Source organism: Hirundo rustica, chromosome Z, assembly GCF_015227805.2.
Source record: "Hirundo rustica isolate bHirRus1 chromosome Z, bHirRus1.pri.v3, whole genome shotgun sequence".
Classification (NCBI taxonomy): domain Eukaryota; kingdom Metazoa; phylum Chordata; class Aves; order Passeriformes; family Hirundinidae; genus Hirundo; species Hirundo rustica.
In genome coordinates, this window is record NC_053488.1 from 53,579,523 (window position 1) to 53,604,476 (window position 24,954).

The window sequence follows — 24,954 nt, forward strand, 5'->3', positions numbered from 1 at the left end:
TCCAATTAAAAAAAAAAACAAAAACCCACCAAGACCTTTTCCACCACTTACAGTGCTGAAATGAGAGGTAAAAATGGCACTTGTGTGGGAGTAGTTACAAGTGTGCTGAGAGCTATGCAAAATATTTACAGTGAATCCTGAGTATCCAAGCAAATCTGCTTTTTAAAGATGTGCCAAAGTGTGTGAACCAGTCAGGTAAGACTTAGCCAAGTTTAGACTAAATCTGAGCTGGGTGCAGTTTGCCAGAAAGGAATTTATGGCTTTGGCTTTGAGTAGAAGTTGCAAGATTCAGCATGGTGTTGGCATAGCTGGCTCTGCATGAAGAAAAACTTGGCAGTGTACACTAAAGTTTCAGATGAAATATTACTATTAGGAAAACTTGCTCAAAATGCTGAAAGCACAGTATTTTTTCCATTATTACAGAATATACCTGTAACCAGTTTATCTGTGCAATTAAAATTTTAGCAAAAAATGAAAACACTCAAAATAAATATATTTTGAGATCTGTAAATGCATTTTCAATTTAGTGATAGATACCTGAATTATTACTTTTCTTAATTCCATTTTTTTAAGGTGGCTTCTGTTCTTGTCTGTGTGTATGGTGGCAGTCAGTTGGTTCAACAGGTGATGGCTGCTAACATGATGTGGTTTTTTCAGTCCTGAATTACATTTATTTATCCTTGATTACTTTTTTCTTTTCTTTTCTTTTCTTTTTTTTTTTTTTTTCTTCTGATGTTAATTTTTAGGTCTTCAGCTGTAACTGACGCAAATCTTGTCCTACAGAGCAAAATGAGGCATAAATGCCAAGGGAAGCAATGCACAGATAAGCAGTAAACGTTCACAGTTGGAACCATGATAAGATAAATTGCACAATTGATAAGAATTACAATGGTTTCGTCAAAACTGACGCCTAACAGCAAATAAACATTCTAACACTTGATACACAGCAGGTCCAAAGTCTACTTACTAAGTGCAATCATCAGCTGATGGAGTTGCACTGCTACAGACAGTTTTACAACAATCACTTTGAATGCTAAGAAAAAGAGTCACATTTAAACAAAGGGTCTTTGATTTATATTTCAAAGGTTATTATTTCTGAATAGCCATGAGTGGGAGAGGTTAAGCGATGGCTTAAGATGTATCATATGACTAAGATGATGCTTTTGTTGCAATAGCAACAATAAATGATCTTCAATCTGCTCTCAAATAAAATATGATTGAAGAAAATAATGGCTAAATAAAATGTACATTAAAGACTGCATAGAAGAATGCCATGCCTGCAATTTATCATAATTATCTCTAAAAACAAGGAAGGAATGGATGCAGGAAAAGAAAGAAAGCTTCCCTTGCAGAAAGAAATAGAGAATATATGTTTTGTGTTTGCCACTTGGCTCACATTATTAATAACACTGCATGCATGAATATTCCATTCCGTAACTAATCAAAATTATTAGGAATGATAATATTAGATTTTATAAAATTAATATTATGAATTGTACAGTAGCATTGATTATGATTTCTTGAATATGATTAATGTAATTTTTTTGCTTTGCAGAGGCTAGCTGCTGAACTTAGTGAAACATACAATTTATTTATATTAATCAGACTGGTAATTTTCCCCCCAAATACAGGCATTTGTTATGTAAATCAGGGTTCATCCACCACAGTCTTTGACCAGCCAGTGATGGAAAACAACATAAGAACTTCCCATAAATTAATGAAAACCCTAGGGAAGTTCACAAGAAATCAGCCAAGGCATTGAGTAGCACACCACCAGAAGTGGCAGCAGCGCCCCTGACAATTGGCAGCTATCCAAGAACAGTGTGACCACTAAATTAACAAGGAAAGGACTTCCTAAGACTGGTTGCCAATAGTAAATTAGCACAGTCCAGACAGAGAATGAAATTAAATCTCACTCTGATAAAATTAAAAATCTGAAGTAAGTCTAACCAAAGTGTAAACCACCGTATAGAAATTACAGAGTGTCAAAATTACAGCAAATACAGTGTCAAAAGCTGATCCAAGTATGGACAACTCTTCTCTTGTCAGATATGTTTGTGTGCTTTATTGGGGAGTTTTTACCACCTGGCATGAACAAAGGTGTAACTGTAAAAATTGAAGTGTTTTTTTTTAGCCACTGTGTTCTAAGGATCAGAATGAACCATTTCTGGCAACTGAAATTTGTTGTCTGACCAAGAGGTCGGCTTTCTTCAGAAGCCTTATTTTTCTTCAAGTATTCTCCTTTAGAAAAGCAACTTTTAGTGGTATAGTCATGCGATGATAGTTAACAAAAAAAATTTTCCAAATTAAATTAGGAACTCGAAGAGTGTCTCTGTAGAGTGCTGGCAATTTTTGTTAGTGCTAATATACCCAGAAGTAGGTTCAGGAACTGCTAAAATGGAGTGATGAAATTCCTTTTCATTCATAAAAGTCCTCTTAAGATACTTAAGTTTTATACATAGAAATACCATTCCTCTAAAAGAGATTATAGTATCTGAATTTCCCTGAATGCATTTCTCCTTAAAAAAGAGGTTCTACAAATTCAGGGTAGGTATCTCAGACATGGTTAAAATACTTGCAGCAGAAGTATGATGTATATTACCTTAAAAAATAAGTCTAATGCCTTGATGTGTTTGTGTTTATCAGAACAATAATAAAATCACGTGACACAGTAAGCATCTTGGTTTCCTCTCTGTACGTAAAAAGGAGATGGTGAAAAGATTTGTTGATTGCCTACAGTCTGTTTTATCCTTACTCATTACTAGTAACAGAGCTAGCTCAGTTTTCAAATTTAGACATACTGTAGTGTCATCATAGTAAGCTAGAACTCACAGAGTTGGAGGACAAAGAGGCAGAGAGACTCTGAGTGTTAAGTATGCAGTGAAGGTTTTCTATGGATCAGTCCTCCAGTTTTGCAAGACATCTCATGAGGTGTAAAATGTATTAATGTATTCTGTCCTTAATTTACTAGCTTCCTGCAGCTGCTCTTCAGAATAAATCAATCAATCAATCTGTTGCACAGGAGAACCCCCCTCTCACACAGGCATGAACAAAACCTCCTCACCAATTACATTTGTACATATATAAGAGAAAAAACCTCCCTTCTTCTCCCATGGAGGAGTTTATGCAGTCTCTTTGGGCAGGTTGTTCAAGTGCTTAGTTACCCCCACATTGAATATGTTTTCCTCATATCCAGTTAGAACCTTCCCTGTTTCACTCTCTCTCCGTCATGTCCCACTGCCTTCTCCATGACTGTCTCTTGTAAGGTGAACTACCTGGCATAACCTAGAGCAGCACTGAGACTGCTCCCACCTCATTGAACAAAAATATCCCATCAAACTTTTCCATTTGAGCTTTCTTTCAGACAGTTGTACCTGTGTTTGTATGGATTTTTTTTTCCCCTGACATCACAGTACAAAAGAGATGACGTGCCAGACCAGCTTGCCAAGGTGAAATAGTAAGAGCTAAATTGTCTTTCATCAGGAAATATCAGTAAAATAATTAGCAGCTTTTTGCAGACAGTCTCTTGCAGGCTTTTTTCAATAGGCTCTATGTTTGAGAACTGTAAGTTGCCTGTTTGTGCTCCCTCCTTTGGAACAACCTAATTGTCTGCTTGAAGTAGTTCCCACCTTCCTCGATAGGAAATACATTACTACTTTTTTCTTTTATCTTTTCTCTGGCATTGTACTAACACTACTGTCATAATGTAACCATAAATAAAATGGGGCTAAATGTTTTGTAAGTAGTCCTGTGGACCCAATGCACAGAATAGTAGAATTACTATTAAATCCTACCGAGTCCTAGTTCTTTAACTTAGTTGTTCAATCTGCTTCCATAGAGCCCAGGTCAAGCTCTTAGATTGTCAGTCATTGCAATCAGTGACCCAAGAGATTCTCATGGCCCCCTGGCACATGCTTGTGAGCTGAGGTGCATGACTCCTAATTTATATGCAACAGCAAATGTTACTGGCACTAGGCTGAGATTCTGGGGTTTGAGTTTTAGAGTTTAGGTTGGGGGGTTTTTGATGAAAACTTTTAATATAAAGAAATATTTTGCACAAATTTAACAGAGATGTTACTGACTGTGTTAACTAATATCCACATCCTGATTAACCTCCTTTCAATCCTTTTGGTGGGTGTAGGTTCCCAGCAGACCAGTCAGCAGAAATTGACTATTCATTTCATTCGCAGTACAATCAGCAAGGACAAGGTCTGTGAGTCTCTGAAAAAGTACAGTAGTTCCAACTTGGCTAAAGTTGTTTATATGATAAACACAGAAAAACATATATTACAATGCCAACAATCTTATTTTCACAGTAATTTATGACAGTTTTTACAGTGTTGAAGTGAAAAGGAACATGAGTAGAGTCATAAGGCTAGTTTTGATGAAAAAGAGATGAAGGCTAGTTGAATTCTCAGAGTGGTGCTTTTGAAAAAACCCACAGAAGCTGTGAGAGCTGTGGTTGCACTGACACAACCTGAGTATCTGCATGCTGCCCATGCTCTTTTGGAGTGAACAGCCTGGCTTGAGAAGAAACAGAAATCCATGTGATTTACTGCATGACATCTTCATGTGTATGGTCTTTGGAACTCAGTGCTATTTGGGCGGGATCATTTTACTTGTTTTGGCTTCCTGACCACCTTCCTGGGGGTTTTTAACAGGAGCACAAGATTGTCAGAATATGACCTCAAAAACCTTTTGATCCTTCAAACAAAACCACAGTGATGGTACAAAGAAACTCGTATCTACAGAGAATTATATTCTTGAGATTCTAGATTCGGAGAGGAATACAGGTGAAAGAAAGTTCCATCCTTTGTCCAGCCAAGCAAGGAATTCTCTGTCCAGCAAGAATTCCTGTGTACATGTATTGCCTACTTAGGAGTGTTGGGTATAAGCTTCTGTTTGTAAGACATTGCTGTAACAATTTACGAGATGGGAGAAGTAAAACACAATTTTTGGTTCTGCTATCTGTCTCAGCCTTTGACTTCTCCTGTACTTAGGTATTAAAATAACCTCCCTGTGTCCATCTGATTATTATGGAAAAACCCAGAGGAGTTGTCTCATCATCCATCTGCAGAGTTACATCAGGACACAGACCTAGTTAAGGAGAAAATTGTGGCCGTTTATTCCATGTGTATTTGTTATAGAAAAGTGAGTGTCCACACTTGAGGCTTCACAGGAGAGTGACTTCTCATGGACCTTGTTATACCAACACCTTGTGTCCCTGCAATATCAAAAGACAGGGCTGTGCAGCATCTTCACCTAATGGGTTTCCTTGAAAAGTACAAAACCACTTGAAATGTGTGAGCAACTTTTGTGGCTAGGCACTCAGAGACTGAACTGGAAAAGGCTACTCTGAATTTTGTATTGTCACTATAATCTGTTCTTCTTGGGGTTTTTATCCTTTTCATATCCATAACAACTTGAATTAAAATAAGTCCATTTGCTGGCCCCATTATGTTTGACCTGTATCAGAATCCTTCAACTTGTTTATAGAATGAAAAGATATTTTAGTTTCTTTTTACTGTCTCAAACATGTGTTTTCATCTATTTTATGGAATGTGTTTACTTATATGTATCACAAAGAAATTTCCCCTCAGTGAACTGCTCTGAGTTGTCATGACAAATAAACAATAATCTGGAAAAATGGGAACATGTTTTCTCTAAAATGAAAAAAAAATTTTTTAGTGTTTTCAACACTTTTTTTTTTTTTTTTTTTTTTGGTAGTTTTCTGTTAAAAAAAACTGACATGCAGAGCTGTATGGTTTTATAGCACCTGTGTGAGATTATTTCCAGTGTTTAACCAGCTGATATTGAAATCCAGTTGAATCCCATTAGTTTCTCTTATGTGTCACTTGGGAACAGACAGTTTTGTCATATCATTTAGGCAATAGAAATGATCAGTCTTTGTATCATGAAGTGCTGATGCAGTCTCTTCTTTTTTCAAGTATTTTCAAAATCCCTTTCATCAGGAATTCACAAATATATTTAGATTAAACTCCTTACTATTTGTAATCCCAGTTAGTACTTCCATGCCAGTGGATGCCTTTAAAATTAATTGTTCTGTTTAGTACAAGTGGCTTCAGGGTTCAGAGAACAATGAGAATTAATAATAATAATAATAATAATAATAATAATAATAATAATAATAATAATAATAATAATAATAATAATAATTTAAAAAAATAATTGCAAATGTAATTGTATTGCAGGAATTGGTAAGAATGCAGAAGACTTCTTTCTGTACTGTTTGGGTAACCTCTTGTCTAGTAATTATTGAATAGGTTGATTTATCAGTTGGAGTGGATTATTTTCCCTCAGTGTTAGTGCATTTTAGAGATTAAAGTAAGTCAGATTTCATACAGAGAAGTTAAATTACTGAATTCCTCTACAAACGCAAGTTACATGACATGGTTATAATACTTTTCTTGGCTCAGTGTAAAGGTCAAAATTAGCAAGATTTAAAGAAGAACTGCAGAAGCATACAGCAGAGCCTTTGTTGTAATCAGAAATGAAAGCCAGTGCTGAATTAGTGCATATCACAGAAAATCTAATTTATAGCTATGGTATCTGTGACAGCAGCAGCGCAGTTTGCATGAGGTGACGATTGAAAAAAGCCAACAGGTCAGAAAGAAAATTAAGAACTGTGGCTAAGGAACAGCAGCCAAATACTATTATAAGGAAAGCCTTTAACCTCATTTTCACTGTTAGGAAACTGTGAAACTCAAGTCAGTTTTGTTGGGTTTGGGGTCGTGGCTTTCCTTTGCAACTCTGTAGGTTCAAGCAAATAATAATTTTCAAATACTTGTATGTATGTGTGTGTGTGTGTGTGTGCATGTCTACTTGTGTGTTTTTTTATCTGAAGAACTCAGGATATGAACCTATAACTTTTAGATCTCTGATGGACAATGATGTCATCCATTATTTTGCACAGAAAGCACTGAACCAAGCTCCCTTCATCTCACAGGCTGATGTTCTCTTTCAATCTCTGTTTCAGGGTCTTTATGTCTTTGTGGTATATTTTATCTTGCACAACCAACTTTGTTGTCCTGTGAAAGCAAGTTACACTGTAGACATGAATGGGCATACAACTCCAGGATCAGCGTTTTTCACACATGGCAGTGGTCTGCCTGCTGCAGGAGGAGAGATCAGCAAGTCCACACAGAACCTCATCAGTGCTATGGAAGAGGTAGGAGTGCTCTATAGTCATTAACTTGTTTATTGAAATGTACCTGGAGATTTTAGTGTTAGTTCGTAAGTGTAATACATAGGAATGAGATGCTAAATATTATAGGTTGTCTTGGGGTGGGGGGGAGCTTTTTTTTTTTCCCCTCCGCATTTATTTTAGTGACAAAAGTTGTTCTTTATCCATGCTATTCTTACTGTGCCCTGATAACATCCCACCTAGGGAATTTCCCCTTTCACACTTGAGTCTTCAGTGTATTATAGAGGTTGGTTAGTGTCAAAAGTAGGCCATGAGAAATCAAAATATCAGGTTAATTCTTTCAGTTTACTGTAGGTTTTAGATGAGTTTAAAGTACTTAATTTCTCAGAGTTATGATGTTCAAAACTTCCGGAAATTGCAATAAAGTTAGAATAAAATTAGAATGGGATGGAATGGAATGGAATAGGGAAAGGAAGGGTGTGGGAAAGAGAAAAGGGGGAAAAAAAGGAAAAGGGAAAAGAAACAGGGAAAAGGGGAAAGGGAAAAGGAAAAAGGGAAAAGGGAAAAGGGAAAGGGAAAGGGAAAAGGGAAAAGGGAAAAGGGAAAGGGAAAAGGGAAAATGGAAAAGGGAAAAGGGAAAAGGGAAAAAGGAATATGTAGTGGGTTTACCCTGCCTGGATGCCAGGTATCCACTAAAGGGTCTCTCTCACTCCCCTCTGCAACTGGACAGGGGAGAAAATATATAGCAAAGGATTCATGAGTTAAGGTCCAGGGGAGGTCATTCACCAAATACCATAATGGGCAAAACAGGCTCAAATTAGAGATATTAACTTAATTTATTACTAACAAAATCAGAGCAGCATAATGAAAAAAAAAAAGAACTTAAAAACACCTTCCCCCCTCACTAATCCTCCCTCTTTCCCAGGTCTAATTCCTTCCACAGCAGCACAGAGAGACAAAGAATGGGAGTTATGGTCAGTTCATCACCAATAGCTTCTCCAGCTCCTTAGGGAGAGGAGTTCTTCCCCTACTTGAACATGGGGTCCATCGCACAGAAGACAGTTCTCCGTGAACTTCCCTAGTGGGAGTCTATCCCACAGGCAAGAGTCCTCCCCAGACTGCTGCAGTGTGGGTCTATCTTCCAAGGGGTGTAGCCCTTCATGGACAGGCCCCTTCTCTCTAAACACCTCCCACAGGATCATAGCCTCCTCTCAGGCTGCGCCTTCCTGCTCTGGCGTGGGGCTCCTCCACAGGCTGCAGGTGGATCTGTGCATCCCCATGGATCTCCATGGGCTGCAGGGGCACAGCTGCTCCCCCATGGACTGCACCACAGGCTATCTGGAGCATTTCTCCACTTCCTTCTCCACTGACCCTGGTGTCTGCAGAATTGTTCCTCCCAAGAATTCTCACCCTGTTCTTTGCTAGCCACAGTTACATCTCCACAATAACTTTTATTTTTTTTTTTTTCCTTCTTCTTACATATGTTATCACAGAGGCATTACCACCATTTCTAATTGGCCCAGATTTGGCAGTGGATGCATCTTTGTAGCTGCCATGGATTACTCTGTCAGGCACGGAGAAATCTTCCAGCAGCTCCTCACAGAAGCCACACCAGTAGGCCCCCCTGTAATCCCTCCCACTACCAAAACGTGGCCATGAAAACCCAATACAGAAGGGAAGGCATGGAAAAGGGAGATATAGATAGATAGATATAATATATAGATATAGATATATAGATATAGATACAGATATAGATAGATATAAATGATTAGACATAGATATAAATAGATACAATTTATTAAAAAGTTAAAAAGAGCTTCCTGGTTCCTTATAGATGTGACAGAATAGCTGATTCCAAAATCTCTTGGCCTTCAGTTCAGCTCTGGTCATAATTTCCAGTTCCTATACAATAGTTTTGATGGCTACTGCATTTCCGTATCTTTTTAAACTCTGCAGGTGCCTGCAGACTGGGAGAGGACGTCCTTGCAGCCTACTAGTCAAGCTAGTGCTGCCTTTAAGCAGAGTCCTCAAAATGGTAATGTTTTCCATCCTTCTGGAGGATTCAGTACCAGCTCATTAGTTGCTGATGAGGAATCACAAGAGTTTGATGACCTAATATTTGCTTTAAAAACTGGTGAGTGACTCTACCCCTTGCCCCTCAAAGTTTGCTGTATTGTTATGGTGTTATTCATCCTAATGGTGCCGCCATTCCACGAGATATAATATAATCTGATGTGCAATGAAAATTTTAAAGATCAGTCAACATGGGAATGTCTGATAGGACAGCCAAAGCGATAAAGGAATCCTACCTAAGAATATGTGGCAGACACTAAGCAGAGCCCACTCGGGTAAAGAACAAATGAACTTGCTTGGTAAGCAGGAGTCACTTAAATGATCTTTATGGATTAATGATATCAGACCACTGAGCCTTGCAAGAGACAACAGCAAGACATTCATGAGAGTAGCAGATTAAGTGACCTGACACACATAATTTTGGAAGCTTGTTCCCTTCACTGACACCAAGAAAAGTCAAACTGGATGGAAGACTGGGAATGCTAATAATAAACAGGTATTCTTATTCAGTAAATTCACAACGCTGTGTATCCTAAGCCAATTTAATTTGGAGGAAATGTCTCTAATTACGGGGCCCTCAACATGTGAAGGACGTGGCCTGATTTCAGAGGGGCACCTCTGCTATGCGGAAAGGTTGAGAGAGTTGGGTTGTCAGCCTGGAGAAGGGAAGGCACTGAGGAGAGCTGTGAGTCTCTTCCAATACCTAATGGAGCTACAAGAGAGCTGGAGAGGGACTGTTGACAAGGGCATAGTGTGACAGAACAAGGGGAAATGTCTTTGAACTGAAAGATGGCATGTTTAGATTAGGTATTAGAAAGAAATTCTTCCCTGTGAGGATGGGGAGGCCCTGGAACGAGTTACCCAGAGAAGCTCTGGCTGCCCAATCTCTGGAAGTGTTCAATGCCAGGTTTAATAGGGCTCTGAGCAACCTGATCGAGTGGAAGGGGTTGCAAGGGTTGCTACCCCACAGCAAGAGGTTGCAACTCCATGGCAAGGGATTGGAAATACATGGTCTTTAAAATCTCGTCTAACCCAAACCATCCTATGTTCTTTGAAAAATCTGTTTTATACTTACTAATTTTTCTAGACATTTTGCAAACGAATTCTACTTTGCTAGCAGTCTTTTTTTTTTAACAATACTTTCAAAGCTAGGTGCAGAAGTTATAGTTGCAAACCTTTTTTTTAGATGTGTAAGAAGGTAGCTTTTAACTTCTTGAATATTATGAAGGAAATCAGATAATTCATAGATAAGAAGACATGAAACCATCTACATCTAACACTCCTACTATTACACAGTGTTTAATGCTTAAGTAAATCAGCTCACATCAGTAAACTGTAGAAGACAAGAATCTTAAGTAATGAAGAATAATCTAGGCAACTGCCATAGCTGAAATATAATGGAATTCAACACATATGCAGCACTTCGTTACTTTTTCCTAAGTCTTCAAGCTCCATCCCTAGTTAACTTGTTTTAAGTTCTTTGAGAAAGTAAGTCTAAAACTGACTTTTCATTTTATTGCCTAAATTCTATTATTGTTTTCTTTATTAATATTTTATTATAATTTGTTTTTAATGAGCATTTCATTTTAATGTGATTTGACCTTTGGCCATTGCTGGAGAAAAATATTTTATTTAAATTACAGATTCAGGTAGTGCCTGACAGTTTTATACCAATTCTTATTCTTGTGCCCACACAGTGTCCCCAACAGTGTTAGAAGAGTAAAAAACCCAAACCAGTTGTCCTATCTTGTTTCAGCCTCACATTTGAACAAGATGGAGCATCTTTGACAGTAAAATAAATGTTTATCAGCTATTGTCTCAGACACAAGCTCTAGCTTAACACATACTTTTGTCCTTAAAAAAACAACCACAACCAAAAACAGAACAACAAAACAAAACAAAAAACACACACAAAAAAAACCAACCCAAGCTTTTCTTTAACTGAAAATCTATTTTATTATTTTCATCCTGATGTGTTCTTCAGTTCAGTTCAGTGCATGGCCAAGGATATAGAGGCAGGGAGTCACATGGAAGTAAAAAAAAGAGAGATGATGTGGAAAGCTGGATTTTTTTTCTCTGTTTGGCAATATGGACCTATGCTGCTAAAGTATTCACTGTGCTGTGGTCTAAGAGGAGATTTACAATACAAAGCTAGCAGGCACTGAAATGAACTCATCTCCTAGTCTCTCAGCACTACATTTCTTCCTCTCTTGTGTCATTGCTTTTGCTGACATGAAACCACAAGAAGTCAGGCTAGAGTTCTCTTTTTCTTCTTCTTCTTCCTGTTGCTTCTCTCTCCCACTCTACATCAGTTAGTCTGATGCCCTTCGAGCACTAGTCCTGGCTCCAAGGAAGAGGTGGTTGTTGGCAATTGAAAGACATTCTCTAAATGGGTTAACGTGTATAGGCAGCTAAGCTGCCTTTTTGCTGAACTGCTCTTGCCTGTAATTTGCTGTGTGAGGTGCTTCTCAAACCCTTTTATAAGAGATTTTATTTCAGAAGGCTGAGAATTCTTCATTCTGGAAGAGCAGTGAGAAGGTGCTTTTCCCCCACATTAGCTAGTTTTATCACTGCTGAACTGGGGGATGTTGCTTTCGGAAGAAAGTTAAGAAATACTATTGTTTGAACTTACCTTTGATAAACTGAAACAGAACCTTCCATTATCTGTGTTCCCTAAAACTGCCAATCTATACTAAAACTTATCTATAGCAGTTCTTTCGCTCTGAGGGCTGACTGAGGATCAACACTGATTAGCAGAGGAACATGTAAAAATGTTTTTATGCCCCTTTGTGCTTCATCAGATCTTGCTGCTCATGTAGTTCTGGGCTTTCTGAGCATGACTTTAGCTTATGCTCACAGGGCATAATGTTGTAGCCACAAAGTTTAACCTGGAAGCCAAGATCAGTGGAAATGAGTATAATTATAGCAAAGCTAAAATTTCATTCCTGCCCTTGTGCCACTCTCAGCTGTAGAAATGAAGACAGGTTAAAAAAATTTCAGTCAATCCTCCACAGAAAAACTTTGTTTTTAACTCATCAGTGTTTAGTAATTTGCAGTGTGCAGTACAGCCCATAAATTGTTTGCTGGCACGCTTAGCCTTGTTGCTGAAGGACTGTGTCATAGAACTGTGCACTTAGCCCTTGGTTCCACAGTCATTAATGCTGGGCCTAATTACAGATTAACCTGAAACAGAGGCTGGGTCAGATGGAGGCATACAACTGCAGTTCTAGGAAATCAGGTATCTGCCTGATTGTACTTTTTCTTAGACACCTGTTGGGCTAGCTTTTTATAAGTATCAGATGGTGATACGGTTTTTCTGTTTCTTGAGAGGAATCCTGTGGGCTTCTTATATCATACAGCTATTGTATTTTAATGCCTTACCAAGTAATTCCTTATTTCCATCAGATATGCTCATGTCCATACAGAAATACACAGTTAAGGATTCACTCTCCTCACTACATCACATAATTTTTTTTATTTTGGAGATCTTTTGAAAGGCAATCCAGCTCCAAGGTAGCTTATGTGAAGGAAATAATAAAACAATTATGGTAGGAAAAATAATTTAGGGATGTGTCCTGCACATTGACATGTGCTAAAAGCACCTTTTTATTTTTTATGGCTCTTATAATGATTCAGACAGCTTGAGAAAGTTATTTATTATGAAATAGCTTTTGTTGATTTCATTAATTAACTTTAAAGTCTGAAATTTTAGACTGGATTTCATTTTCCCTCTGATTTCTTGTGCAAGGTTTATATTGATAGGCAATTTAGTAAGACCTTTGTCTTCCAGATTGCGACAGAGTCATATGTAATTGTCATTGAGGATAAAACCCAATATACCACAATTCCCTGAGGATTTCTACTCTGGTTAGGGCTGGGCAGTTAGAAAAAGAGCCAACAAGAATAAAAGTAGATGCAATCTGTCCCAAAGCAGCAAGCCACCCATCAGCATTCCTCTAAAGCATGAATATTATAAGTACATGATAGCTTTACTGATTTCTGAACTTCCATCAATGTATTACACATACTCTTGTCCTCTCCCTTTCTGTGATGCACAAAACCAAAACAATTTATTCCACGGGATGAGACGTGAAACCAAAATACAGCAAAGCCTTTGAGGGAGGCCCAGACTCCTCCAGGGCTGACAGGTGACCCACCATGGTAGTATCTAGATACACATTAAGCAGAATACCACTACATTCATACTTTAGTGTGTTTTCACTCTTAATAGAGGCAATTGTGATAAATATTATGTAAATATTCCAGTATTTCTTCAATAAGATGCAAATATTCTAATGATTTTCTAATGATTCTCTAATGGTCTGGAAAATACCTGGAAACATATACTAACTTAAAATCCCCACACAAATACAGCTGTTACAATAACAATGTTATATAAGGAGATTCATGATTTTCAATCTAATACAGCTAGGGTTCAAAAGTCAGTATTTTATAAACCTTGGTGACAGCACTGAAGGTGCCTGATTTAAGAATAAAGCATCTCATGTGGCCATCCTGAACCAGAGGAAACATTTGAAATTTCAGTTCTGAAAGGTATTCAGTGCAACATCCTGGAGACTCTCTATTACGGGGCATATGGATTGTAGGTGCATATGGATTGTAGGTGGCAAAGTCCCTGCCTTATCATTCTACATAATATCTGTTTTGAAGGGCTCAAAAAAAAAAAGCTAGTTTGCATATTCATCATATTCCATTTCATTCCATTTCTCATCTGTGGTTGTCACACATAATGTTACCTGATGGCCATTGAATGTGACTGTGCAATACCCAGTAAGCATTTTTAGTTCAATCTGACTTTATTTATAGAAGTCTGGATGTGTGTTGGTGTCATTTCTATGAAGTTAGAATCCTGAAAGAATTAAATTTGGTTTGGGTAGCTTATTAATATACATCCCACACATATAATAAAATCATGATTGATTAAGCAAGATATAAGTGCTTGAGAGTTAAAAAGTTTTCCCAGCAAAATGAGTACAGTATTTACAAAGCAAACTCTATCTCCCTTGAAATGTTTTAGTGAAAGTCTGAGCTATCACTGCTTAAGCTCAGGGTAACAGCTGGTGTTCAGGGTACTTAGAGTTGCACCGGCATAGCCCTTCACCAGCAGATGTCAGTGGAGGAACCTCTCTGGGTTTGAAGCCTGAGCTGAGACTTTTCACTTTTCAGTTACTTTCAGTTACAGCTAGTCCTTACATACAAAAAGAAAAGAAAGAAAAGCTTCATTTTCCTGCATATTTTTCTTCAAATAGTTCCATTACAAAAGTAATACTTCCTGCTACATACTTACCATCCAACTCTAGCATCTCTAGATGACTGCATACTTTTTGGGATCCAACTGACTTTAAATTCCACTCTAATCTGAGAACATAATGGACCAATGAACTCTGTGAAACTCCATTGTGTAAACAGTCATACTCTTTCCAGCCTGCCGACTGTTTGGTAAGCTGGTATCCTGGTTACATTTCAATTCTTATTCCTAAAAAGGATCATAGTTTGTCTTTGCAGCATTAGCAGAACAAGGCCTTTGTAAAACCTAAAGTACCCTGTTTCAGTCTCTTACTTTCCAAGTTCCTTATAAGAACCTCTATAACAAAAAAGATCACTGACTTTGCACAGAGCATGGACAAAACTTGCACGTATATGACACTTACGAATATATGTAATGTAATACCATTATACCAATACCCGATCTTTTTGTAGTACCCAGCAAAAGATTCTTAAAAACATCCCATGCTAAATAGTTTACCAGTATAGCCACTGGTAAGACAAGTATTTTTCTAACAGCAATAGTCAGTGTTCACCTTGAAATCTTAGCCCAGGGTGATCATATTTATGATTTCAAATGGTTTTAAATAATGAGAGGGTTTCAGGTTTTTGTAATTTGTACCCTTTTCAGGTTGACTAAATGTCTTGAATGAATTCCACTCTTATTATGCTACATAAGTATTGCATTCTTTGTTCATTCAAAGTATTTTATTTACTTCATGGTTTTTATTTGATCTTCCATCCCTATGTGGTAAATACAGCAGTCTGATTCATCTTCTCTATTACAGTCAGGCTTCCTTTCCAAAACAATTAAATATCAAAAAATCAAAATAACTTGTTTAAACAATTGCTTTTTTCCCAGGACATTCAAGTATCTTTTGGATTTTAGGATCTGGCTCAATGAAAAAGTTAAATGTGCATACAAGTTTAAATCAACTTCAATACATTTATAAACAAGTATTTTAATAGTCCAGATTCTAATCTTGACTTTGTTATTGTATCTGTTTATGTTGATGGAATTTTACTTCTGTCATACTCTGGCAGTAGTTGTTGGTTTCTCAAGAGCTTGGGTCATGCAGACCTAAGGATACATCAGTGTCAGTGGATGCATGTTCCCTCCATGACTGAAACACCAAATCCAGATATAAAAAGGATCAGGGTGCAGCTCACCCACTTTTCCCCTGGATCAGAGGGTATGGATCCTAGTTTGGCCCCTACCAGGACTTCGTCCAGACCTCTGCAGGAAAACTTGACTAGGCCTACCTTCTGCACAAGCTCTCTGGACCAAACTATATTTGAGAGTTCAGCCTGACTTTCCACAGCAAAGCAGCATCTCACTGCTGCCCAGTTTACAGTACTTGAGGGGTGGTGGATGGTGGGGAAGAGAAAACTTTTTAAAAGTGGAGCAACAGAGAGCATAGAAAAATGATGAAGAAACTCAAAAAATATATAAACTATTCTTTTCTTTTGTCAAACAACCCAAAAACTGGAATGTCAGCCGAGGTAGAAATAAGGGATGCACTGCACACCTGATAAAAATTGTAGCAAATATTTTTCAGTACGAAATACAAATCACTGCCTCTCCCAGGCATATGCTGTTCAGGGCTGTTTTGAGCCAGATGTCATTCCTTTGTAACTGCCCTGAAGTGCATGTAGTTACTGATCTGCTTCTGCCCAAAACAAATTACTTCCCTCATCATTTGTAAATGACATCACTGCAGGATCATGCCTGAAAGTAATTTGTATTGAAATCCTTATGCCTCATTATACTGATATGCAGTTCTCAACAAATTTAAAGCCCAGACACCCTAAGTCCTCAAAAGTCATGTATTGTGTAGAATTCGTTCTACAGCTCAAGGAGAGGAGCTGAAAAAGCACTGAAGTTTATAGCTCCAACAGATCTTTTGTGACAAGGTGGTCTGAAAAAAGATTTGCATTTCATAAAAACTAGTGGAGGATTATGCATCTTCAGACTAATCAACTCAAACCTCCCCCACAAAAAAAAGCCCAAATGAAATCCCCATCAAACAAATAGGAAGCAGAAAGCTAGCAGAAGTCTTATGACAAAAGGATGGAGAAGGTACCCTCCCAAGGTCTATTCTAGACATGTTTTGAAGGTTCCCTCGGACCAAACTCTAGTATTGTCTTCCAGTAGAAATAATACTTAATGCACCAGTTTATGCCAAATGTGGATTTAAAGAATATATGGTCAGCATCTTTTCCCATGTTGAAATTACTTACCTAATAAGACAACTGGAATTATGGTTTAACTTGGAAATCGTATCATTAAAAATCAATTCTTTGTGAGGATGTCCTTGGAAATACCAGACTCTAACAGCCAGACCATGAACCCAGTCTTAGCCAGGCCTTGATTTATGTTTTTCTGATTTCAAGGCAACATCTAAATAACTAATGTACCACTTACTGGGCCAAAAAAAAATGAATGACAGTGGAAATATGAGAAATCATATCAGAATGCTATGGTACAAAGCTATGTCAGCTAATGTTAAAATCCATGGATTCAGAGTGGTAGACTAGTAAGAGGAAACTTGTCACATGATTGTGGGGTGGGGAAACATTTCAATAATCAGAATAAGGCAGAGTGGGACAGGGTTTCCCTGTTTCTGTGTCAAAATTTCATTCTCACTGATTCTTTTTTTTTTTTTTTTTTTTTTTTTTTTTTCCCTCTATTTCAGGTGCGGGTCTCAGTGTCAGTGATAACGAGTCTTGTCATGGCAGCCAGGATGGTGGCAGCATGGCTAACTCCCAGATCGTAGAGCTTAGAAGAATACCCATAGCTGACACTCACCTCTAACTCCACAGCTTGCTTGGATTTTTGTTGTTGTGGTGGGTTTTTTATCCAAGCCTCAGTATTTTTATATTTGTACTTCTTTTTGCACCAAAACACTATACAAAACTGTAGTAGAATGCTGTTATCTTTACTGAATGTTTAACAAAGAACATTTGCTTGAGGTTTTGTATATCAGGAAAAAAAAACCTGTAAGTTTTTTACAGTGGGTGAGCATCAATAGATGCCGTGGCAATTGGCCTAGATTTGTATCTTTTAAGTAGATTATACATTTCGTAAACTGTAGCTTTTTTAAATTAACCTGTACATTAACACTGATTAATAAAACAGTAGAGTCTGTTTGATACAAACCAGTCTGTTATTTCTTCTCACTGTTTATAAAGATGAAAGGTGATTCAGACACCCTGTTGGATAGGAAAGCATTCTAGTGACACAGTTTTTCTAAGTTTCCTAAGCTATACTCTTCTCACTGTTTTTGGAGTACCAAAATCTGTGAACAAATTCAAGTAAAGACACAAGCCTTGAGCCAAAGAGCTTGAAATTTAAATTGTGACAATAAATACACAATGATCTGAAACACACAGAGGGAAGGGGCGATGAAGAACAAGAGCGAAACCACTAGCAGCTGTGTGCTTTTAACTTCTTTACCTTGCTGGTTTCATAATATTAATCTCTCTCTCTCTTTTCACAGTCAAAAATAAGGGGAATTCCAAAGAGTTGCATTTTCTGTTGGTCTCCGTGTAGATATTCCTGTTCCAATTGAAGGGTTCAAGTATTGCATTACAGAGTTAGATCAGTAATCTTGGGCCATAAATGAGCAAGAAAAGTTCCTCCCTTGGAAGAAAAAAAAAAACAACAAAAACAGAGGATGTATTTCAGAACTGAGGGGGGAGGCAAGCTGATCTTGTAGGAATTATTAACTCTGCTTCTACATAGAAGATCAGGAGAACAAGGGAATTTTCCTCTGAACATTTCTCAGTGTAGTATAGATGTACAGTAAATGAGAAAGCAGATCTTTTATCCCTTCTTCAGGACCTTGCCTAAAGGCTTCTCACTGGGTAAGGTCTGACCAGCAACCTCTCCCTTTAAAAGAAAACTTTTCTTACAGAAACCTTTCCATGACTTTTTTCTAGAATGATTTGCAAATTTTGCTGTATTTAATTAACTGCTAAGCTTTAAAAAAGCCCAAACCAACAAAATAAACAAATCTCACTTCTGCATCACAGTTCTATAACAGCTAATAGGACCGCACAGCTTATAGTCATCACCTGTATCCAAGTGAGGCAACAATTTTAAGGTCTAGTGCAGCAAAAGCCTTGAAAGAGACAGGAAACTATTTCTAGTCAGAAAAGCTCTTAAACAAGTGTTTTTAAGAATATATTTGAATTGGAGAATAAGAATATATCTGTATAAAACTAAGATATGATCTGATGTATTAAGACTAAAATTTCTGACTCCCAGGAATTTTGTTGGCTCTTTATGCTGGTCATGGTATAGAGAGAACAAAGGCAAGTCTTTTTGATAAATGTCAAAAGTTAATGCGAGGTTGAAGGTGGGATTGGGGGACAGTACATGAGCTTTTCTCACTGTGGACAGGGCACAGGAAGATGCTGAGCAGAAGGGGCAGCTGTTAAAATTGAGTGCAGTGCATCACAATGCATGTAAAGACGCATACAGATATATAAAGTGGACAACTTTAGGCAAAAGTGAGCCGTCAAAGCAAATGTTATAATTCAGCTTCTTTTTTCCCCAAAATACGCCTGATGAAAAAGGACTTTCTGAGCACCTGAGAGAACTGCAAGTATCATTGAAATACGACAGTCTAGAGTTAAAATGAGTTTGGGATATTTTGCAATATGGCACTTTTTTGTTTTCCTAACAGGAAACCTGGCTCATTCTTCCTGAATAAACTGAGATGAAGTAAACCTTTTTAGTGCTGATCCTTTTCATCTACCCAGTAAAGGCTTAATGTGAAACCTGGCCCTACAGAACTGTTGCAACACTTGCTCAGTTGTGAGCAAGTCAGGGCTGTAACAGATGTTTCATTACTCGTGGTACATGCTACTACATGCCGTGAGAAAGCTTATAAAATAGGATGTTTGTTTGATTTGACTCATCACCATACTTTATGTCGCTTCAACTTGTTGCACAACTGGCCTCATTAGGGATTTACTGTAAATGCATCAGCATTTTCAGAGCAGATCAGGAGGATGGCATCTGCTGCCAGCATTTGCTCAATTTTAAATCTCTACGTGGTACCTCACATGGTTTAAGGTCATGAGATGAATTTTGTTATTGTTCTAAAACGAATTCTATTTCAGCAGAAAGTGTTCTGCCTATAGGAGATTCAGTGGTTTGGGAAAATGAGTCTCTCTCAGCCCCCTTTTGCTATTTCTTGGACAAGCAAAGAGGAGGAGGAGGGTAGCTGTGTGCTCTGAGTTGGGTGTGCCCAGCAGCCACACCTGGGCAGGACAGTACCTTTACACTTGGTGTAACTTAACCCAACCAGACTGAATGCCTCCTGCGGCTTCTTGATCTCAGGAATTATTTAAAATTTGATCGAGAGCGTAAACATTTCTTTGTTTCTATGAGGTGAAATAATCTGCAGCTAGATGTCTTTCAAACCAAGCATTACCACACAGCCTGCCATGTTGACTGACTCATACAAGCCTTTGCTTTGCCCCTCTGTAGGGAAAACCACTCGCTGCCTTTTCTGCTTGCTTCTAAAAGAAGATAATTTCTCCCCAAGACGCCATTTTAAGTGTTTTGAAGGGTAGAAGGAGCTGTAGTTATTGTTTACTATATTTAATATTAATACTTAATATAATAATAAATAACAGTATTTACTACAATATTTAATTGAATGTATCTATACTATATTTCAATTCTTATTTAATACTCTAATAAGATGTTATGCTCTATTCAATACTATAATATTATATAATTGTTTATAATCTATTGTATTTTTAACATATTATACTGTTATAATTTAATATTATATAATAATACTTAAAATATAACATTTTAAATTTCACTTTTAAATGTGTGAAGGAGGTCCCTTTTCCAGACAAATCCCACTGAAAACTGCTTATATATATATGTAGATCAGACTGATGAAAGGATGTGTTTCAGGAGTTTGTTACTGCTCACCTGCCAATATATTATATACAATATATTTCACTCCTTTTGAAAGAAGTCTGAATGTATTTAACATTCAAATGTATAACTGGTGAGAAATGCTAGGTTCAACAGACATCACTGAGGTGATGTTTTAGAGAAAGCCACTGGTTTTGCCTTTCTTGCTGTATAGCAAAAATAAAGCTCCGTGTCAGTGACTTGAAGAGAACTATTCAGATTACTAAGTTTTTTAGAACCCATCTGACGACCCCAATATATTCATGTTCTGTCTCTACCATGCAAAGGCTTAGCTCTCCAGTATTCTACATCTAAAGTCATCCTGCTGAGGACTTCACAGTGACAGCTTTGATCTGCAAAGGATTAGATTATATTGGGAGCTTTTTGGCAATATAATGCCTATGTGCCCAACATAAAATTACGTTAAATTGACTGATCATGTCAGGATCACAGACTAGAAAATTATGTTAAATTCAGGCATATCCTGCCATCAGATGCATTTCAAGATAGCTTGGTTTATGCTCTGACCCTTGGGCTACTATTGTAGATTCTGTTTCACCAGCACTAGTGTAAGCTACTAAGAAATCAGAATGTATTTCAAATTTACTGCCAGCAGAATTTGCTCCTGTGTTACTTCTACTGACAGTAAGGTGTGAAAGTAGCATATGCAGGCTTGCACTTATATGTTCAATATGTTATTCTGTTAATTTTCACAGGAAAACATTCAAGAAGAATTTCCACTTCTAATTTCATGATTCAAAATTATATTCTCCACAATAAATACACTGTAATAATTACAATGCAGTGTAACACTCTGGTACAAGATAAATAGATGGAAATAATTGCAATGTAATACTCAAGCATGATTGAAGTAAATGACGGGGACTAATATGCTGAAACTGAGAAGACAATTTATGTGAACTAGCCAAAATTAGGTCAAAAACCCTAAGAATGGTTTTGCTTGATTGGTTTAATCAAGTCAAAGTTGCGGTCATGATACTTACAGTATTTTTACAAGACAACAAGATTTGGAGGAAAAGATATATTCCTATGTCTCATAACAATGTCTGAGGTAAAAACAGAAGGATTTTGACTGGAGCTGTTTTTCCCCAACTCAGCAGGTAGGCTTTGAAGATGGTGTGTTCATGCCTGTGCTATAGCACCACTGATCTGAGCACACAGTGACTTTATCCAGTTCTCAAAACAGCTGTTGTCTTCTACTCTTCATGAACAAGTACAAGTCACCAGGTGCAGACAGACAAAAAATAATTACAGGATACAATAATAGATAGATAGATAGATAGATAGATAGATAGATAGATAGATAGATAGATAGACAGACAGGTGATATATAGAGATATAGAGGTAGATATAGAGATATAGAGATATAGAGATATAGAGATATAGAGATATAGAGATATAGAGATATAGAGATATAGAGATATAGAGATATAGAGATATAGAGATATAGAGATATAGATCTGGATACAGGTGTTGATATAGCTAGATATAGATATAGATAGATATAGACAAAGATATAGATGGATGGATGTATAACAAGATTAAATTCTGTTTCAGTCCAAGAGCTAAAATATTGTAGTGATGAAATGGGTTACTCTGGAAACTTCTTGGCTCCTGCTTTGCAATTCCTGAAACAAAGTTAGGCTTGTGATTTCCTAGTTATCTAACTGGAAAGAGTCAGGCATGGGATATAGAGTTTTTAAAAGGGGAGCAAGGTAAGGAGATGCCCAAAATCTCCCTTTGCACTTAGCCTCACACAGCCCACAAGCTGCGTGATGGATGTGCTGCACAACCTACATCCTGTTCATGCCTTGGGTCTGTCTGTTCCCCGTGGTAGGGAAGCAGAGGAACAAAGATTTACCATCTAGCAAGGGCCAGGAGGATGAATGAATTCCTGCTTGATGTGTACACAGGACCATAATTTTTTTCGTTTGAGGGAACAGCATGGACAGGGCAAGAGGAAAAGAATGGTCAAACACTGACCTCACTCCAATGATAAATCCTGACAAAGGGAGGTAGTGAGAGTTGTTTCTCCTTATCTTGTGCAGGAGGATGACACTACTAGCAGCTCTCCAACACTTTGGCACACAAGCAGCATGTGCACTAGCTACTAAAACAGGACTTGGTCTCTACTGTTTCAGAGCCTAACTGAGAGCTGCTTGAGTCTGTTCTCCGTGTCACAGGTGCTGTTTGCTCCTTTCAGCAGAAATATAAAACTACCCCATTGACTAACTTTCTTCTGCTAAAGAAGTGACTTTCCTCCCTGAGCTCCTGTATGTCCAGCACCTCAGCTGCCCACATTACTTCCCGAAGAGACTTGTTATTCTCTTATTCCTTCCAGACCATTGTAAGGACATCATGCCAATTAAGAATATTCTGTTTTTCTGTCTTGTAAGAAGTAACAGGTTTCCTTCTAATTTTTTATTGTTCTGCAATTACCATATTTTGTATCTTCTGTTGGTTTGGGTCTAAGGAGTCATGTCCTACTCCAGCAAGATAAACTTGAGAGCATCCTCATGGTTGAACATGTGGCTATTTTGGCTATTCAGGTGGCACAGTTCACTAGTTGATGTGATTCCACCCATGTGGATCCTGTGTCCAGCTGTCTGTTGTACATTTAATAAATCCCATTTTAAGCAGGACTTCCTGCAAGTATTGGAACATGCATGGTCAGTTGTGGAGCAATAATGACTGCATCTGAGGAGCATAAGTGAAGAGGACAAACTTCTGATGCTTCTTTGTCTTCCCTTTCTTTTGTTTTTAATCACCCAATCGCTTCCTATTGTTCCCACAACGTGATGCTTTGCCTTCTGATGCAGCAGTGCCTAACGACCCAGAGTACCCAAGGCAAAGTCCATGATCCTTCTCTGAGGATCATTCTTGCATCTTGAGAGCCAGACTTAATAAGAATGTTTTACTTTGCAGGGTTAAGGGGCTTTTTAGAGTTAAGACTGTATTACTCATTCAATTCATTGCTGGCAGAAGACCTCTAATCCTGATCCTTAAAGGATCAGGATTAGAATACCTCACATCCTGGTTTTTAGTGTACTAAGGATTAGGATAAGGTCTGGCCTATGGCAGTCGTGTAGACCCCTGCTGTGTCAACAGCAAGGAAACAGCCTGCCTACCTTAAAAATCATGCTCAGTTGCAGTGTGCAGGGCAAGAAAGAGCCAGGAAAATGCCAGGCAGTTACTAACAAGCCTTTTGACTTGTAATGGAATGGCCCATTACAAACACTGGGTGATTAATATTAAAGATAATCCTCGGAGCATGTAAAAGGATCCTCTGTAGCCTCAGGAGATGGACAGTTAAATCCTCGGAGCCAGTATACACAGTTATGCCATCTGACCCTGGGGATACAGACCTTGTTTTTGAAAACAGCATGCTTTAGAGGAGAAAGTAAGTGGAGAAACTTGGTCTTCTAACCCAGAAAAAGAACCTTGAATATTCATGAAAACAATTGTTTATTCAAATGAAAGAGAACTTAAGGTTTTGTCCTCATATAATTGAGGCTATCATCATTTAAAAACGTCATAGTTTTCTGAAACTGTGTGAATTAGAAAAGAAAGAGGATGTGCATTTTTAATATATAGTCATACCCTCCAAATTATTGTTAGAATTAATATTTTTTTGCAGAAGTACTAGCTAACAAAAAGTAGTGTTTTACATATCATATGAAGTAAGTTAACACCTAGATCATATGACTCACAGTGCCTATATACCACAAGTGGTCAGAATTCATTAGTTCTAATTTATCTGCTTTTTATTTTAATCTGATCTCTACTCTAAAAGGAAAATTCCTGTGTTGAAACTAATTAAAGCCCTTTTTTCCCTTTTTGTCTTATGCAAATATTATGTTTGTCTTATGACTTTTATATTAGTGGTGGCAATACATGTTTTGCTCAAAATTAAGTCAATAATTTCTAGTTTTCCTGGGGGAGGTGGAAATAAAGGCATAATAACTTCCTTGTACCAGACAGAGACTGCTTCTCTATTGTGAGAAGCTCAGTATTTTATGAATTAAGTAAATAAGCCTCTAAAGAAATAATGCTTCTTGGATTTGGGAGGGGAGATTTGAAATTGGCATGTTTGCATGTCTACTTTTCTATAAAAGGAAGCAGAAAGTAGGAAACTATGAGGGATATTTAGCCCCATTAAGTGTGAAAAAGATGAAGTGTGCCTTCCTATTAAGATCCATTCTAGGTCAAAACTGGATACACGGAAATCAAATTCATGACAGTGGGAGTCATTGTCTTAGCTTGACTATTAACAGCTGTAAGATTATGCCTGCGGTGACTGTTTTCGTTTGTTCTGGCAGGGTACAATCAGCAGTGTCTGCTCTACTGCTTCTTAAGGTCAGATCCTGATCTAGCAGCTTCTCAATCGACAATAGTTCTGGACATCAGATTTCACTGATAGGAATTTTTACTTTGTATTTACAGGCATGAAACTCAGGTCTTAACT

General features: G+C 37.6%; 1 protein-coding gene across 1 annotated transcript in view; it reads left to right on the top strand.

Moving 5' to 3' along the window:
* ADGRV1 (adhesion G protein-coupled receptor V1) overlaps positions 1–17,538 on the top strand; it is a 279,799-nt gene extending 262,261 nt beyond the window's left edge. The window contains exons 87-89 of the mRNA XM_058424189.1: positions 6,998–7,189; positions 9,122–9,299; positions 17,221–17,538. Of these exons, the coding sequence (XP_058280172.1) occupies positions 6,998–7,189; positions 9,122–9,299; positions 17,221–17,339 (489 nt within the window). The 3' untranslated portion in view covers positions 17,340–17,538. The remainder of the gene's footprint in view (positions 1–6,997; positions 7,190–9,121; positions 9,300–17,220) is intronic.
* Positions 17,539–24,954: the final 7,416 nt, after the last annotated feature.